This window comes from Siniperca chuatsi, linkage group LG18, assembly GCF_020085105.1.
Source record: "Siniperca chuatsi isolate FFG_IHB_CAS linkage group LG18, ASM2008510v1, whole genome shotgun sequence".
Lineage (NCBI taxonomy): Eukaryota > Metazoa > Chordata > Actinopteri > Centrarchiformes > Sinipercidae > Siniperca > Siniperca chuatsi.
In genome coordinates, this window is record NC_058059.1 from 11,260,042 (window position 1) to 11,276,541 (window position 16,500).

General features: G+C 38.7%; 1 protein-coding gene across 8 annotated transcripts in view; it reads left to right on the forward strand.

Annotated features, from left to right (window-relative positions):
- LOC122865414 (astrotactin-2-like) overlaps positions 1-16,500 on the forward strand; it is a 273,440-nt gene that overhangs the window by 176,547 nt on the left and 80,393 nt on the right. For all 8 annotated transcript variants that reach the window (XM_044173810.1, XM_044173805.1, XM_044173808.1 and 5 more), the window contains 2 exons: positions 4,564-4,730; positions 7,399-7,587. In XM_044173810.1, the coding sequence (XP_044029745.1) occupies positions 4,564-4,730; positions 7,399-7,587 (356 nt within the window). The remainder of the gene's footprint in view (positions 1-4,563; positions 4,731-7,398; positions 7,588-16,500) is intronic.

The following is a 16,500-nucleotide window of genomic DNA, read 5'->3' on the forward strand; positions in this document are numbered from 1 at the left end:
ATCATATATAAAATCCTTGATCACTGACTGTTCACACTTTTCTTACTAACACTTCTTTCTCTGAAATGTGTGATGTACGAACATCTGGCTTCTTAATTTTGACAAGATCATTAAGAGACAGAATTCTCAATAGATTATCCTCAGTTCCTGATTAAAGCTGAGGGCACTAATGGGTAATTAGGAAAATGAATAGCATTCATTCAGAATATGTGAACTTTAATTTGTGGCGGTGATCTATGTGCAGTATATAATGTGTTGGTAGATGTATGTGCCATTATATTATACTTACTTTTTTTTTCTTTTTCTTTGATTTTTTCAAACCTGCTTACCTTGTATTTTTAATCCCCCACATATAAACAGGAATGAATTGCTATCGCTCTGGTACTTAATGGTCTCATAAAATTCTCATTTGTAATTGCACCCAGAGAATACATAGTCAACCCTTAGTGTTTTATTCTGCCGTCATATGCTACACTCAGGGATAAAGCAGACATACAGGTTTAAAAGAGAGAGAAGATAATATGTAAACATCCAATCCATCAAATTTAATCTAATAGTTGAAGCTGTCAATTATATTTGATTGAACTTGTAACCACAAACACACATCCACACTTTTGTCTTATATGTCCTTTTTTCCGCTTCTTTTAAATATTTAATATATTCAGTAATAAGTAATTACTCAATTGCCATTGTTTTTTAAATGTATTTTCAATTAGGAATCGGCTGCCAACCTGGTAATTATAAAAACATCTCAGTCAATAAAGTTGTTTCTGTGTTTCTTAGACAAGTGTTTTCCAAAAGGCTGTAGCGAATCTGTTGGCCGGTTCTCGTTGTGCTGCCTTCTCAGAATCACTCCAGAAGAACTGACTGAAAGCATTTATCTGAAATGCAAATCCTCTCCCTTCCCAGGCCTTGTGTCTTTGGAGAGTTGTCCGAGCAGAAAGAGCAAGTAGCTAGTGGGCAACGCTAATGACTAACCCTAAGTCCTCGTATTCAACCGTTCAGCGCTGCATGACAATTCTGAATTACAGACAGCTATTCCCACGGCTCTTCCTCTGTGTGATAAATGGCTCCAATATCGTTCTAGTGAGGAAGTTTGCATTACATTCCTGAGATACAGTAAATGGATCTGAGGCTGGAGAGCTTTTCCATTGAATGCTGAACATATGGGACTTTGTCCAGAACACATGCGTGAACAATGCATAACATTTATTGCACATTTATCCCTTTTTTTGTGTTTGGCAGCAGTTCTCGTAAGAATAAAAAAAAATACTATCACTCACTTTGTTTTTTAACCTTATTTCAGGATTCATGTGTACCTGTTGTGTGAAAACAGCATTCATTCAATCTTATGAGATAGTGATCTTAATTTGATAACATCATCTTGCCATTATGAGAAGGCTAATTATGAGAACAAAAACTCAATTAGGAGAAAAGAGCCCCTTGATTACTGTTCGTTGAGTCACTACTGGTGGTGGATTGTAAATTGTGTCGTTGATCATCAAATTGATTTGGGGCAAAACTAAAGACTTAAACAGTCCCATGACCCGTCACCCCTCCTGTGGCTAAGCTGACAATAACTGAGTCAGCGTTTATCTATTTCCATAAATGCTCTGGCAATTGAAAAACAGCGAAAAACATCCTTGAGATGTAGATAAGTCTATAAATTAAAGCCTGACATGAGTATAAGGGTCTTCCAAAATGTCGAAACACATAATTTAGTTAGTAAGCTTAAGGTGGCATCCTCAGCTCATCTATCTGTTCTCTTTCCAGTTTGTTCCCTGTCTGCATTAAAATCTTATACTTGATGATTTTCGCAAAAGCCTTGGTAACTGGAGAGCAGATGCAGCTCAGAGAGCTTTCAAGGCTTTGGAGGTTTCACATTTAGCAGTGGTGTGCTTTCCAGATTGAGATTTTATTGCTGATCTGAAGAGACAAAACAAAGTGGAGAAAGCATGCTCTACACAAGTATTAATCACCCAGCAACAGATTTTAATCAGGTTCAGAACTCTTCCTACAATTTATCTGGCAGAAAAGCTTTGTCACAGTATTTAAAACATTACAAAATAGTGATATTTTTCTCTTAACTCCTGTAGGTTTAAAAGTGTAACTAACTAATAACATTCATGCTAACATCCGTACTTCTTTTGTCCTGGCCTCAGTAATAGTTTTTCATGCTTTTCCAAACATCTCTCACATTGTTAAGCTCTGGCTCAATCCTCTTTGTATCTCAGTTTGGCCTGTTTTATTTCCGACTCGATTTCCCTCCTAATTTCCCTGTCCTGCATTACATAACCTTTATTAAAACCCACCAAATGAGGCCTTTAATTGCTTTTGTAACCCAAGGTTTATTACAAAGGAAAATCTTAACTTCTTTACCTCTGATCTCAGGGACCTTGCAGAACAAGAGTTCTATTGCTATTAGAGGATTTGAACACTGTTCAGTCTATACATTCACAACAGTGCTGAAGGGCAAGAAAAATGTTTTTACCTTTCGACACAGTCTGGGTAATAGAGGAAAACAACTCTGTCATTAGTGTGAGTAGAGATCCCCACTATAAAGCCTTTATTTTCGTGGTGTCTATGACATGTGATATGTGATGTGTGTACTAATAAAACTATTAATCACTGACCTTAAGTCACACAATAAAATGCTGGGGGGTATGGTCAGATAGACTGCAGATATTGACAATCTGCAAATATAAAGCCAGCAGCAGAAAATAATCTCACACAGAAAATAATAAATGGTAACAGACTGGTTTAAGTGTAAGCCTGCTAATATTTGTATATAGCAGAAATACACCAAAAACTACAGGCAACATTTTATGATGTCTCATATGCCTCACACACCTACAACCAATCCCACACAGGCATACAGAACATGAGGAATCACAGATGAGTCAGAGTGGCTGTCAGTGAAAGTGTTGAAACAGTGCTCTACAAACTGTGAAACAATCTCAGAGTCTCTTACAATTTTCATTTTAAACCAACAGGACAGTAACAACAATGCTCACAAAGAAGAAATTACAGCAGCACTTGCAGCTCTAAGAAAAGTAATGTGTTGATTGTTGAAACCGACACATTTTCAGCATGTGGCTGATGTGTGAGAGTGTAGATTGACTGTTAGATTCCAGCCCCAGCAGGCAAAACATGTCAAACATTCAAACATGACCATTTTTCCAGAATAATTACAAACTGATCATAGTATTAATTGCATTATATGCATCTATCTCTACCATTGAAGTGACTGGTAAATAAGTGCTGTTTTCCAGAATCTGTCTCACTCAGTAGGATACAGTATATAACATCATGTCACAGCAATGACACATTACCAACATGTGAAACACAGATGCTCTTGCTAGGGGAGAAATTTACTTAAAAAGCATCAGCTTCGTGATGTGGCATACTGCTTCTCTACACACATTTTTCTCTCCTTTTTCTTTTATTTAAGACACTACTGCACCATCAAAACTCAACAATCTTTTATAATTCTTTGACACTCAGGCCTCAAGTGTGATGGTGTTAGACCAACACAATTGGCAACACTAACACTGCAGAGCCATGTTTTTGTCTTTCTATCTTTATATAACATGATAAACTTAGTGAACTTAGTGCTCTGGAATTTTTTTAACATGACAAGGAACTTGTCAATAGTGTTTCCCATCAGAATTTTGCTTGCCTCTAGCACAAAAGCTCAGCCAGCAGAAAAGTTCATCAAATGTAACCTCTTTGGTTTATTTGTGTAATCTTTTGTTTACAACCGAGATGGATAATGCAACCCAAATCATGAACAGTAGGCTATTAAGTCTACAAGTTATTAATGGTAAGTAAAATTACATTTTTAATGGAGTCCAGCTTTGTTATAGAATGCATCTGCTGTTGTTGCATTCATGCTTAATTAGTATTTCTTATGCTGGAGGAAATATAATTCATTAAAAAAACACTTCATAAATTAAATTCTGTACTGTAAATTAGCCAATCTGAAGTTAGGATATTGGACCCAATGTTCCCCTTCAGATTTCTGTTTAGGGTGCTCAGGTAATGTAATTGATTTGTTTCATGTGGAGGTTGCTGGGTATCAATGCTAAACTGAAAGTTACTGTAACTGAAACTCAATATGTATCTCCAATATGGAATGGACAATTCCCCACACAATAGATTTATTATCAATGCTTGCACTCATTGTTGGCCTGGGAAGGGTGTAGACATCCACATCTCCTACAATAAATAAGGTCTCTTGCCACCCTTTTCCACCTGTCAGTATGGAGCTTTACCAAAGGAGACCTCCACATCTTCTGTATTCTATCAAATAACATAATTACCATCTTTATTTCTTCTTTGAAACTCTCTCTCCTTTCTCAGAATCCCATTGCCCACTTCTACTCTCTCATCTTTCCCATCTTACTATCTTTGCCTACTCAGTGCCGCCTGATCCTGATTAAAATGCACACACTGACCTCCGCCTTACTCTCTTCTTTTCTCTCCCTAATTTATGCCTTCCTCCTCACCCTCTCTCTATATCTCCCTACCACCACCTCTCCTTCTTTTTCTCTTTTCTTGTAGTGTCCTGAGGGGCTGAGGCCAATGAAGGATGGCTCAGGTTGCTATGACTACTCCAGGGGCATTGACTGCACGGATGGCTTCAATGGAGGCTGTGAACAGCTGTGTCTCCAGCAGCTCGTGCCCCTTGAAGATGACCCCAGTTCCAGCAACGTGCTCATGTTTTGCGGGTGAGAATAACTAACTGTAAAAAAGTGAAAGGTGTCTGCAGGCTGAAAGTAAAGCTTCTTCATAAAATAAGCTTCATGAGTGATATTTAAATCAAGAAATTCTTCTTCAGGCAAATACCCACATAAAGGAAGTGAGATATGTAAATAAGAAATAACCAGTGACTTCATAATCACCAGATCATATCTATATGTGATGAAAGACATTTTTGCAAGATTACATATAAAAAAAACTATTGTTTTAATATACATGTATATACTATTCAGAGATGTTTTACAACCACTTAGTCCACGAATCACCCTTTCATATATCCATGTATACAGGTTAAATAGTACAAATACAAGTAGTATCTACAATATATCTACTGGGTATCCCATCTGTCTGCAGAGAAGCTTGAATTTGCCATGCTGACTTTTACTTCCTGCACATTATTCAGTGATACATTCACTCAATGAACACCCGTTTCCTCATCCCACAGATGTTCCTCTGAGCTGAGCACCTTCCCTAGAACTAGATTGTGTCAAATGGCATAGTAATATCCAGGGTGTTTCCATTTGAAAAAGGTTATATGGTGTCCATGAAGGGCCATGCAGCTGGTCATTAACTGTGTGAAATCATGATCCACACCATTATACCAGCACTACCTTTACCTCTTATACACCAAGTATCATGGATCAATGGGTTCAGGCAGTTTGTGTCATGTTTGTCAGCTGTATTTCACAGCAGAAATCACAGACCAGGCAACTTCTTCATACTTGCCAACTGTACTATCTGCTTGTTCTTAGCACTATTGCAACACACTGTCTATTTTCTTCTAACATCTGTCATCTTTGTGGGTGTCAATCGGCTGTGTACGAGACAGCAGGGAAAAGGACCCAAATGCAGACAGTTCAGTGGTTTGAATGAGAAAATTATAAATAAATAAATAAAACTTTATTTATAGAGCACTTATCAAAACAAAGTACAAAGTGCTTCACAGAAAAAATAATAGGCTTAATGGCATGGGTAGCAAGTCCAAACTGAAGAAACTGAGTCTGGGACAGGTGGGAAAGTCTCAGGGCATCTGTTGGATGGATGCAGAATGGCCTAAGGGGAAGTGAGAAGTGGCTGGAGACAGGGAAAATGGGACAAAGTGAGTAAAATAAAAAAACTGAGGCCGCCATTGTGACAGAGGGGATTTCTACTTCAAGGCTGTAGTATAGAAAAGTACAAGAAGTTGGCCAATTGGGAGATATTGATCTGAGATGCTGATCTAGTAACATTGATCATACTGTTGAAAGTTGCTCAATTCATATGCCATTGTAGGCCCAGTGCTGGAATGACCAACGCAAATACACTATGAATACTTATACTCTATAGCTGCTATATGCAGCTCCTGACAACTCTTGGGTTTCTGGCATGTGGGAGCTTAACGGAGGGAGCAGGCTGACAGGTGAAGGATATTCCAATTCTCCTTTAGATGTGTCAGGTCCACAGTGTGGGATGGCATAATTTTTCCCAGAACATTAGGCTCCCTTAATCTATGTGTGAACAGGCCACCATCAAAATGCAATTTGCAACAATTACCACTTTCCCTAATGCCATCAGTACAATTGACTAGGGCACCTCGGGAGGATGAATTTGTTTTTGTCAATCAAAAATATTTTCATTCCATCAGTGTACAAACCCTCTGTGACATACAAATGGCTCTAACAATCACTGTTGCACGATGGCCTGGGTCAAGTCATGATTGATTCTCTCTTGATCAGCCGAGTGTGGGGGTGTGAATATGTAATGGCTAGCTGTTCGTTGAAATTGGACTGTGAAATTAATAGATGACATTAATACAGTGTACTGCGTGGCATAGTTGGCCTTGTTCTGTTCTGTCAAACCGTTGCTTTATAGAAAGGGAAATGGCTTTGCCTTCATGCCACAGGAAGACACTGCTCCACCAGGTCTGCTGCATTTTCAGGACAGTGTTGCCAACAATGGCAGAGTCCTCCTTCCCACTGAGGCGCTGAGACCTGATCAACTGCATGAGCCCAAATCTCAGCGTCAGCCAACAGCAGCAGATACTCAACCTCGTCTGTAAGGGAGGATTGTGCAGAGAAATGGAGGAGATATGATAATTGTGACTGATTGCACGGTCTGCTGAATTCTGTCCCATTGGAATCTGTTCCAGCAGAGCACTTCTCTACAGTGACAATGGCAAGTACATTGCTTCGCTAATGTAAAAGACATTTTGGCCAAAGCTACCAAAGCCAGATTTTTTTTAAAGTACTGACTTTGCATTAATACTTTTGTTCTACCGGGATATATTCTGACTGCTAGTGTGTGTATTTAGCTGGATGGGTGATGTCCATAGATCGGCACTAAGTGGTCTACAGATGGCAGGAATGCCAAAGAAAAGGACTAAGATATTGGCTTGGTAGTTTTCTGTTTCTGCATTGGTAATTTGTAGATTAAAGTAGTAAAAAGGGAACATCTTTGTATGGGTTCATACAGTGTCAGTCATCTAGATCTCTTGTGTTTTGCATTGTGCTGTATCATCAGCCTGCAACGTTTATGCCACAATTCATCTTCTGATGTTCTTGCCAGCAAGTATACATATGTGTCCTTTCACCTCAAGTGTAAAAGGGTCCACATACATTACATATTATACATTATGTTCACAGCATTTCCCCCCTCCAGGTGTGTGCAGGAGTACAAACTGGCAGGGGATGGACGCTCCTGCCTCCTGCAGTCAGACAACTGTGAAGGACCAAAATGCCCAAGGCAGGATGTCCACTTCAATGACACCCTGTTTGGTGAGATGCTGCATGGATACAACAACAAAACCCAGCAAGTCAACTTGGGACAGATATTCCAAATGACCTTCCGGTAACTAGTATACACACATTTACACTCATACGAATGCACGCTCATCGTCAGAATTACATACAGAAATTATTTCCTTTAAAAAATTTTTTTTTCTTTTTGATAGTGGCTGTACAGTATACTGTTCTTGCCTTTTCTTTTATTTAGAATCTTATCCTTTAAATCCTTTGTATTCCTATTGTGTTGTTTTTTTATCTCTATTTTGAAAAGCATTATTTTATTATTTCCATCTACTGGTGTAGGTTACACTAACAATCTTCCCTTGTGACCTGTTGTTTCACATCTTAACTTTTTACATTTTCCTGAGTCTCAGAAGACACATCATCAGGAGTAACGGCCTTCTTTTATCAGGTTTGGGTTGTAGGAGAGATCGAAAGGCTCGATATCTCAGCGGAGCAGCTCTGAAAATCAGTAGTCAGGGTTTGCCATTTGGGTGCTGCATCAGTGTTTGCACAGATGTGTGTGTGTATTTATATGTGTATGTGTGTGAGAGAGTGAGAAAGGGATGAGAGAGTGAGGATTGAGACTTATCCCATGACAGTTCTCCCTAAACTGTCAGTTCTCTAAAAACCTGGCTCACTCTGATAAGTCACATGCTGTTTGTGGTGAAATGCTCCTGTAATCACAAAGAGATGATGAGGGTCTATCTATGCACAAATACAGGTCACACAGAAAAACGCGCTCAGCCTATATCTTTCTTTCTCTGTGTCTGTCTTTTATTTACTCACTCACACACTTTCTCTCGCTCTCTATCTCTATCTCACTCACACACACACACACAGTTTTTCAAGTAACCATGAAAGGCTTTTCATCTGTTCTGCCCTATGGGCCACAATAGTTGTGCTTGGCTAAACACATAGCCACATGATCTGTCTGTTGTACTGTAGGTCCTCGGGGTCTTTGTAAGGTATTTTGTTATGAATCAGGATTTCTGCAGCAGACACACTGAATTCAACTTTCATGGAAACAAAGAACAAGTTAACTGGTTTTCCTTTCATAAGTTTGTGTTGATGATCATAAAATAATATGAGATCCAGATGGATTTTATTTGAATGTATAGAGAATTTATTTGGGTGTAATCAAATTATATACTATAGAGATCTCCTTATGCACAGAAAGGCCATTGGTAAGTGATTTCTAGTCTACAGTGCTGCACCATCACTTATTGTAAGAAATCCACATTTTTTATTCACTCACGTTACATACAAAAAAATGTAATGTGAGTGATGTAAGATCACTCTTTGAATCCATTGGAAAGCTGCTTTTATGAAGTCTTCTTTCAGAAATGTACTATAATTCAGGGACTGTAATTTCACATGAATCCATTGGAAAGCTGCTTTTATGAAGTCTTCTTTAAAAAATGTACTCTAATTCAGGGACTGTAATTTGACATACTTCCTCAAAGTAGTCAGCATTTAATGTTAGTAATCTACAGAAAAGTTCATGAAAAAGGCACTTCTGCGTTAATATTATTTTATTCTTAATATAAACGTCTTTCAGATGAAGTAGCTCTAAATCACAGTAAGTTGAATTTATTTGGGATTGAATACACTAGTACACAACTGTCTCTCCATCTGTCCTTGAAGATGCCTTTGGGATGCAGGCGCCCTAAACTACCCAAGTAGGAAGTGTCTGGCTGCTGAGTGTATTGACTAGAGTGAGTTATTTTTAAAATATGGCCAATTAACATAGACCATTTAATAGAATAAATATTATTTGCATAAGAAGGGAACACTGGTACAAATGTGTTTTTTCATTCATTAGAGAAAGTAATTTAGGAGAGCATACAGCACCGAGTGGTAAATGTTACATTGTTTTACCTCTCTTACTTGTCTTTGCATGAGTGTGTAACAAAGAACCACATGTTGTAAGGTGGAACACTTTGGGGCTGTGACTCAAATAAAGAGCTATCATATTTAAACGGGGATTACTAACTTTGATCATCTAAAGAGCTATGAGCTGAAAGGGGCCTCAAATCCATCTTAAGAGAATTTGTAGGAATGACACGTCTACAGTTTAATATAGGAAAACGACTAAGAGCCTCATGTTCCCCAATGGTTCAGGGGGCTAAACTAGTTGGGGACTCCCTTTTAATACACCAAACATGGCACAGTTGGATAGATAAAACAAAGGCACAGTTTAAGGATTTCAAACCAGGAGAGGCAGTCATTCTTGATCCATTTGCCCTTAAGCAGTGGAGAGCACAGTGGGCCTTCTGCCTCCAGACTCCAGCTCTATACAATGGGTTACATCAAACTATGACCAGCAAAGAGATTTGCACTGAAGCCAGGGCTCCGGTGGGGTTATACACACGACAGGTTTAAACTAGTCAAACACCTCGGCAGCCCCAGACACACTAGACAAGTAATGAAAGATCTGAGTATCTTTATATGTTTGGGGGAGGAGGGATCCTAAATCAGCTAATTTCATTGTTTATTGACATACATGTATATGTTTTGGCTCTTGCTGTTTTTAACACTTTGTACTTAAAAAGTTGCCCCCTAAAAAAATAAGAATATATCAGCCAGTAAAACAGAGCTTATCTATTAAAACATATCAAAAGGGCAATGTTTCTAATCAATGAACACCAAGTTTAATGACCACTCAGTTACAGCTCTCCATCCTCCCTTTGGGAATGAATGGCTTTATAAATTGGTCAGGTATTGTGGTTATTCTAAGAAGGTAAATCAGTGCTGTTACCTTGCATATTATTGTGGTGCACTTACACTTTGCTGTGAGATTACTGTAAAAAACAGACCATCTAACTTTTCTCTTTCCCACCTCAGCCCTTATTTTATTACACCTGTTCAATTTGCACCTGCTCCTGGAAGCTAGAAAAATTTCCATGCTAATTGCGAGATGCATTCTCAGTCGCACTTATCATGTTCCCTGCAGTTAGAGGTACACTTCACTGATTACATGCAGATGACAGGCAATGTGCACACCCAGGCTGATGTGCCTCTTTTGATAAATAACACATGTGTCTCCAGGTGCAGAGTGCATCTGAAACAAAGCGCAAAAAGCATTTATGCAAACCGACCTACTGAACATAGTTCAGCAGTTATTGGAGAGGGCAGGCAAAGAAAGGAAAAAAAGAGAGAAAGAAAGAAGTTACTCTCTGAATCCATGATAGAACTGAGCACCAAATTGGGGGAAAAAAAGCTTTGTTTATTGTTTAACATTTTGTATGCATCACCATTGTGTTTCCATCTTTGTGTTATAAGCTTGATCAAATTTATTTCAGTTAACATTTTGACAGTCACAATTTTCTTGAGCTATTCATCATTCTAAGTCCAACCAGACAAGCTAAGCACACAGGAGTATAATACTTGACTCCCCGTGCCTCTAATTAAACATGTGTATTACTGCATGTCATATCACCAAAGTACTCATTCTGCTCATCAAATCCTCTGTGTCTTTTGTCAAAAGAACAATAGCTTTGTCTTCTGAATGTCTCGCTCCCATAAGATTATACTTCACACTCTGTACATACACTCTATATATTTATAGCATTATGTTTTAGTTGTAATTACCATAATTTTCTCCATATTCCTCCATGCCGTCTTTGATATGCAGATGCAGGTCTTATCCCACAGTGCACACCTTTCTTCCTCTCACCTCCAATGTCTACTGATCCCTCCACCCCCCATCCCCCCTCTCAGACCCCTTTCCTTTGCATCAGCAGCTCAAAATATGAAATATTAGATGATTGAGATCATTTATATGATTTGAGTCACAGCATCACAGGTTGTATTTTAATATGAAATATTACCTGTGATTTATGACTGTTTTACATAAATCTTCTTTTAAATTGATCTCACTTTGCTCAGCCTCTTGAAGTGGACCAGTGGAAGGTATTTTGCAAATGGCTGCCATGAAATTACAGAATAATAAAATGTCATGCAAGCATGCATTTGTGTGATAAAGTTACACGTTAATGTGAACGTTATGGCTGAGAACAATTCCATTACAATGTGATTGCAATGTTGCTTCGTATAAGATATGAAAACAGAATCCACCCAACAGATAAAGTATATGTAGTTATGTTGTTTTTATTTTAGAATTTTCTTTTAGTGAACTGACAGTGGATGCAGACTAATTACAAGCTATTGCTTTTCTCTTTTCGACAGCACTTTATATCCTTCAGATGTTTAAATGCATAGCAGCCTCTCCATCCAATTTTCAAATCATTGTAAAGAACAACACATTTCTCCTACAGTCCTACTCCTTTTTATTTATAGTCTAGTCTAGTGCTCAATTTACTCCTTTGTGCTCTTATATGTACAGTAATTACATTTTGCCCATAGAGGCATGTGGATACACACCCACACACACACAACCAGCCACACACACACATACACACAAACCAAATGACAATAGGTGGAGAGTAGAGGATGCGGATGTGTGAAGGGTGGTGGGGCAGTGATAATGACCGTCCATCAGTCCTGAAGAGTACATTTTTGGCCCTGTCACATGTATCACCACACCTATCTGACATACACACAAACACATATGTACTGTACACACATTTTGCATGTGCTATATGGGGATGAAAATTGAAACCGGGGAAAACAGTAGACAGGCAGCATTAAGGCATGGTCACTCATTGGAGAGAGACAAATAACCAGACCCATACAGAACATAGACACAATGATGCACTGAGTAGTACTTTGCAATTTGAAGCACATAGTGGAAGAATAAAATACAAAAGGCAGGTTCCTCCCAGGTCAGGCAAATTTGCAAAAATGGCAAATGAAACTGCCTGCAGTAGAGGTCTTTGGACCTGATCTGAAACAGTCCCCTTGGAAAACCCACCTGCACCTGACGTTCATGTCCAAAAAAAGTGACCTGATCCAAAAAGACCTAAGGATAATTCGACTCGACTCTTAATGTGGTCAACCTGAAGGTCAAACACTGAAAATAATCTAAATATAGTGTATACTTAAACTGATATTGATTTTTTGTTTTTTATGTGGGCCTTCTTTTAGGTGGCTAAAATACATTCTGCTGCTGTCCCTGTCCACAGCAATGCATTGCTTAGCTTCCATGCCGGTACAACTCTCTTCAACTCAGCTTCTCCAAACTGGGGGTGTGCTGACCGCTATCTACTGTAGGTAATACACTGGATAAGTACCTCATACAACCCCACTTCAAAAAACCCAAACTATCCCTTTAAATTAACTTGCTTTTACATAGATTATATATGGCAATGAAATGTGTCTGGCTTGTTGACACAACAAATGACTGCTTCCCAAGCCTGGAACACTGAAAATTGAGACAGTATATTTGCTAATTCATAGTAGTGGGTACAGTTTAAAGAGCCACTCCACCATTTTTATGCATTCATTTATTGAGTTTACTAACTACTCAACCTGTGAAAACAGTATAATATTTTAACACTCTGAGTGGCTCTGCCTAATAATGTCATCAATGTTATCTATGCTTGGACATTTTTTACAGAAAGCCTGCGTTACAAAATGGGGTCATGGCATTTGTAAGATGTGGGTGTTTACCAGGTTAGGAGCATCTATTGAAAAGATGCTATCGAATTGCATTATGGGAAGTGAAGGATCTAACAATTTTTTGAAGCTTGACCCATACTAAGACCCCATTTACACCTAGATGCATCCTGTATCTGGATATCATCTGGAAGGAGAAAAGCCTGGTAATGAAGCTGATGTAAATGCACACAGAATGTATTGCAATAGGAATGCTACTGGATGGACCAGACCACATCTGGAGATTGTTGGATCTCAGCCAGGTGTAAATACAACAGTTTGGTCACATTCTAGATAGCATCTTCCCACTATCTACAGCCAGCGTCGGAAAAAGCTACATACAGCCCCTTCCTTGGCAAAGTACAAATAAGTAGAGCCTATACTGTACAGCTACATCACAAGAAAGCTTATTAAGACAGAAATGTAAATTTAAAGCCTCATGACTAGATGTCATTGTCTTGGTGGTCACAGGCTTGGTGTTCACATATGTTAACAGCAAACCTGAACAAAAAACATGTATTTTCTTCACACATTGCAGCAGCTGACTTCCTGTAAAGTTTGGCTGTTATTCACAAATCGACGCCTTAGCAGATGGGAATTTAGCAAAAAGGATGCATGTGTAAGAGGAGGTTCTTAAAGCCTCAGTGATTCCTCCATCTTTGTGACTTAGTAGATAAAGGTGAGCACATCTCGGAGTTTGTGGAGGCTTTGCATGTGTGTGCTCAGACATTTGTTTGTTGTTTACCTTTGTGTGTGTTTGTGTTTGCTGGTGTGAGTCAGTCTACACGTGTACAGTACATGTGTGTGATCATTCCTGAGGCAGTAACTCCCTGCTCAGTAACTCACATGGCAAGGCCTAATAGACCCAGTGCATGGAGATCCTGGTCTCTTTATTGCCTAATGTCCTCCTGACATTCCTGGCTCAAGAAAGTGTGTCATTACACATATTTGAATTAATTTCATGATCGCTTTAAATTTTATACCCTCAAAGAAATTCATTTTCTAGACATTTAGATAACAAGATAAGGCTGATTCTGGTATTAATTTGTATAAGAAGATTCATTCTATTATGCAAGCTAATTCTATCACATACATTTGAAAAAGGTTTGCCTATCAGTCAATATAGCCACATCCATAGATTTTTTTCATGTTTTTTTTTTTAAAGAGACAGCAATCTTGGGACATCATTGCTATTCGATAAACCAAATTGTATTGTTAATCATACAAAAGGACCCCCGTATTATAAGGTAAAAGGTGGTAAAATCATAAAAACCTGTTCAAATCCAAAATCCAAAATGTAGTTCCTTCCTGGGCCGCATTCTGAAAGGCAATTATAGGAGTGGGTTCTATACACAGTGCAACTTTACAACTTGTTGTATTACTCCCGATAGCGAGCAGAGGTGTTTTCTAAAGTGTTTTCTAAACCGTTGCTGTTCCTCTTTTATTTTATTCAGCGTTTGCCACCTGTGTCCCTGCTGAAGTAGTTTCACATATACTTGTTCAACTGAAGGGCTAATTCATCATTAAAATGAAAGTATATTTGTTATTGATTAAACAGCCTCTTCATTTTTCCACTTAGAGACTTTGCAATTACACAGAAAATTTGACTGCACACTCAATTTATCCTGCGTGCGTGTTTTTGTACAAATCACTCGCAAGCCACTCTCTGAAACCTTTACCTTATGAAGTTCTACATTTATATTCCGCATAAATTATGCTTTAGGATTTTGTGTATTTAATTAGCTTAGCTGGTGATGCTGTTGTGCACTCGCGCTAGACTGATAAAATCACTTGCATGTGCAGCAGCCAGTGAATCAATAATAGACTGGAGGGTGAAAAATGAGAATATGCAGCATACAGCCTTAAACCCTCAGCCTCAGAATGTGATGGAGTTGCCTCACAGGGGGTAGGCTAACTATGCCAGTCGTCCAAAATGGCTTCAGCTACCACCCACTTTCACTGACGGAAAACTGCATGGAGTAATTTGTGGTCCAGGGCTGAATCCTGAATTAGTGGCTAGATGTTTTTAGTATTGATTAATGAACTACTGCTGCAGCAGTGACCTGCAGGGTGGCAGCACTTGTAATTTTGTATCCCCTCTGGACTACTTTCTGTCTTAACTCTTCCACTTCCTCATCCTTCTCACCCTATCATTCTGCCCTGCTTCTCCAGGATTGCTGCTTATGCTGTAAATTTACCATTAATAAATTATTCATAAATATTCATTCATAAATAGATGGCAGCTCCAAGCCATTTTTCTGTTTTATTCAACTGTATGAAGTTTGCTACATTGAGTATCTGCCCACATTCACCTCTGCAAGGCCATACTATAAAACAGTTGATTACCACTTCTGTGATGTGATTTCTCGAGCCTGCCTTTCAAGATGGCGCTTTAAAAAAAAAAGCTCTCCTTCAGTTAGTCATGTCACGTTGATAGACAGAATACCAGATAACATAATAACATCTGATCACGCCTTCATGTCAGTCATATCACTCTGTAATTACACTGTAAAATAAAATAATACAAAGACTGCCTTGCTGTCTTGGGCCATTACTGCCGATCAAATACAAGACGAGAGAACTGAGGAAAAATTGTGATGAGACTCTTAAACATCCTTTGTGGTATCGTTTATGTATCAGGATGGCAGAAAATAAACCAGGCCATGATAAAAGTGGTCCTTCTTATAGTTGATGAAGGATATTGGCTTTAGTGGTGGATGCACATAGCACACAAAGATACACACTCACACAAATAAATACATATGCATCAAGGTCTCCTATCAAAGTTTCAGAGCTTGTTCTTGTTTTCTGCTTGTTTTATTGGGCAAAGACTCCCTGTTGTGAATTTCTCAGTCCACAATCACCATTTTGGCAGCCTAAAATTTGAAGAACTCTGCAGTTTATTGTATTGTCGTTATCAAAAAGACAGAACATAAATGATTTGCTGTGTCTTTTGACTGCCTGTTAAGTCTTTTTTTTTGTCAAAATAGAAGATGGTCAAAGTTCTCTGCCTCTTGATTGTTGTGTCAAGTAAGGACAGATAACCTCCTACTGTAGTCTGTTGTCCTCTATCAAATTCTCAGAAGTGCTGCTCCGCTTTCAGGGTAATGACATGAGAGTCTGTCAGGAACAGAGTTTTTAACTGCTGGTTAGGGTGCCTCGTAACACTGTGGTGTCTGTGTCTGACCGAAAAAGAGAGAGAGGGACAGAGAAAGAGAAATTGAGAAAGTGCAAGAGGAATAATAAAAAGAAGGAAAGCAATGACTCTAATCAGTTCCACAACTAGCTGGCCTGCATGCCCCCTCACTCTGCATTACCAAGATTCATCTCTATGGTAATGCTCCCAGCCACCAGAGTTCATTTCCACAATTTCCTAAGGCAGGCCAACAGAGATATCAAGGTAAAAATGTCTATGCAC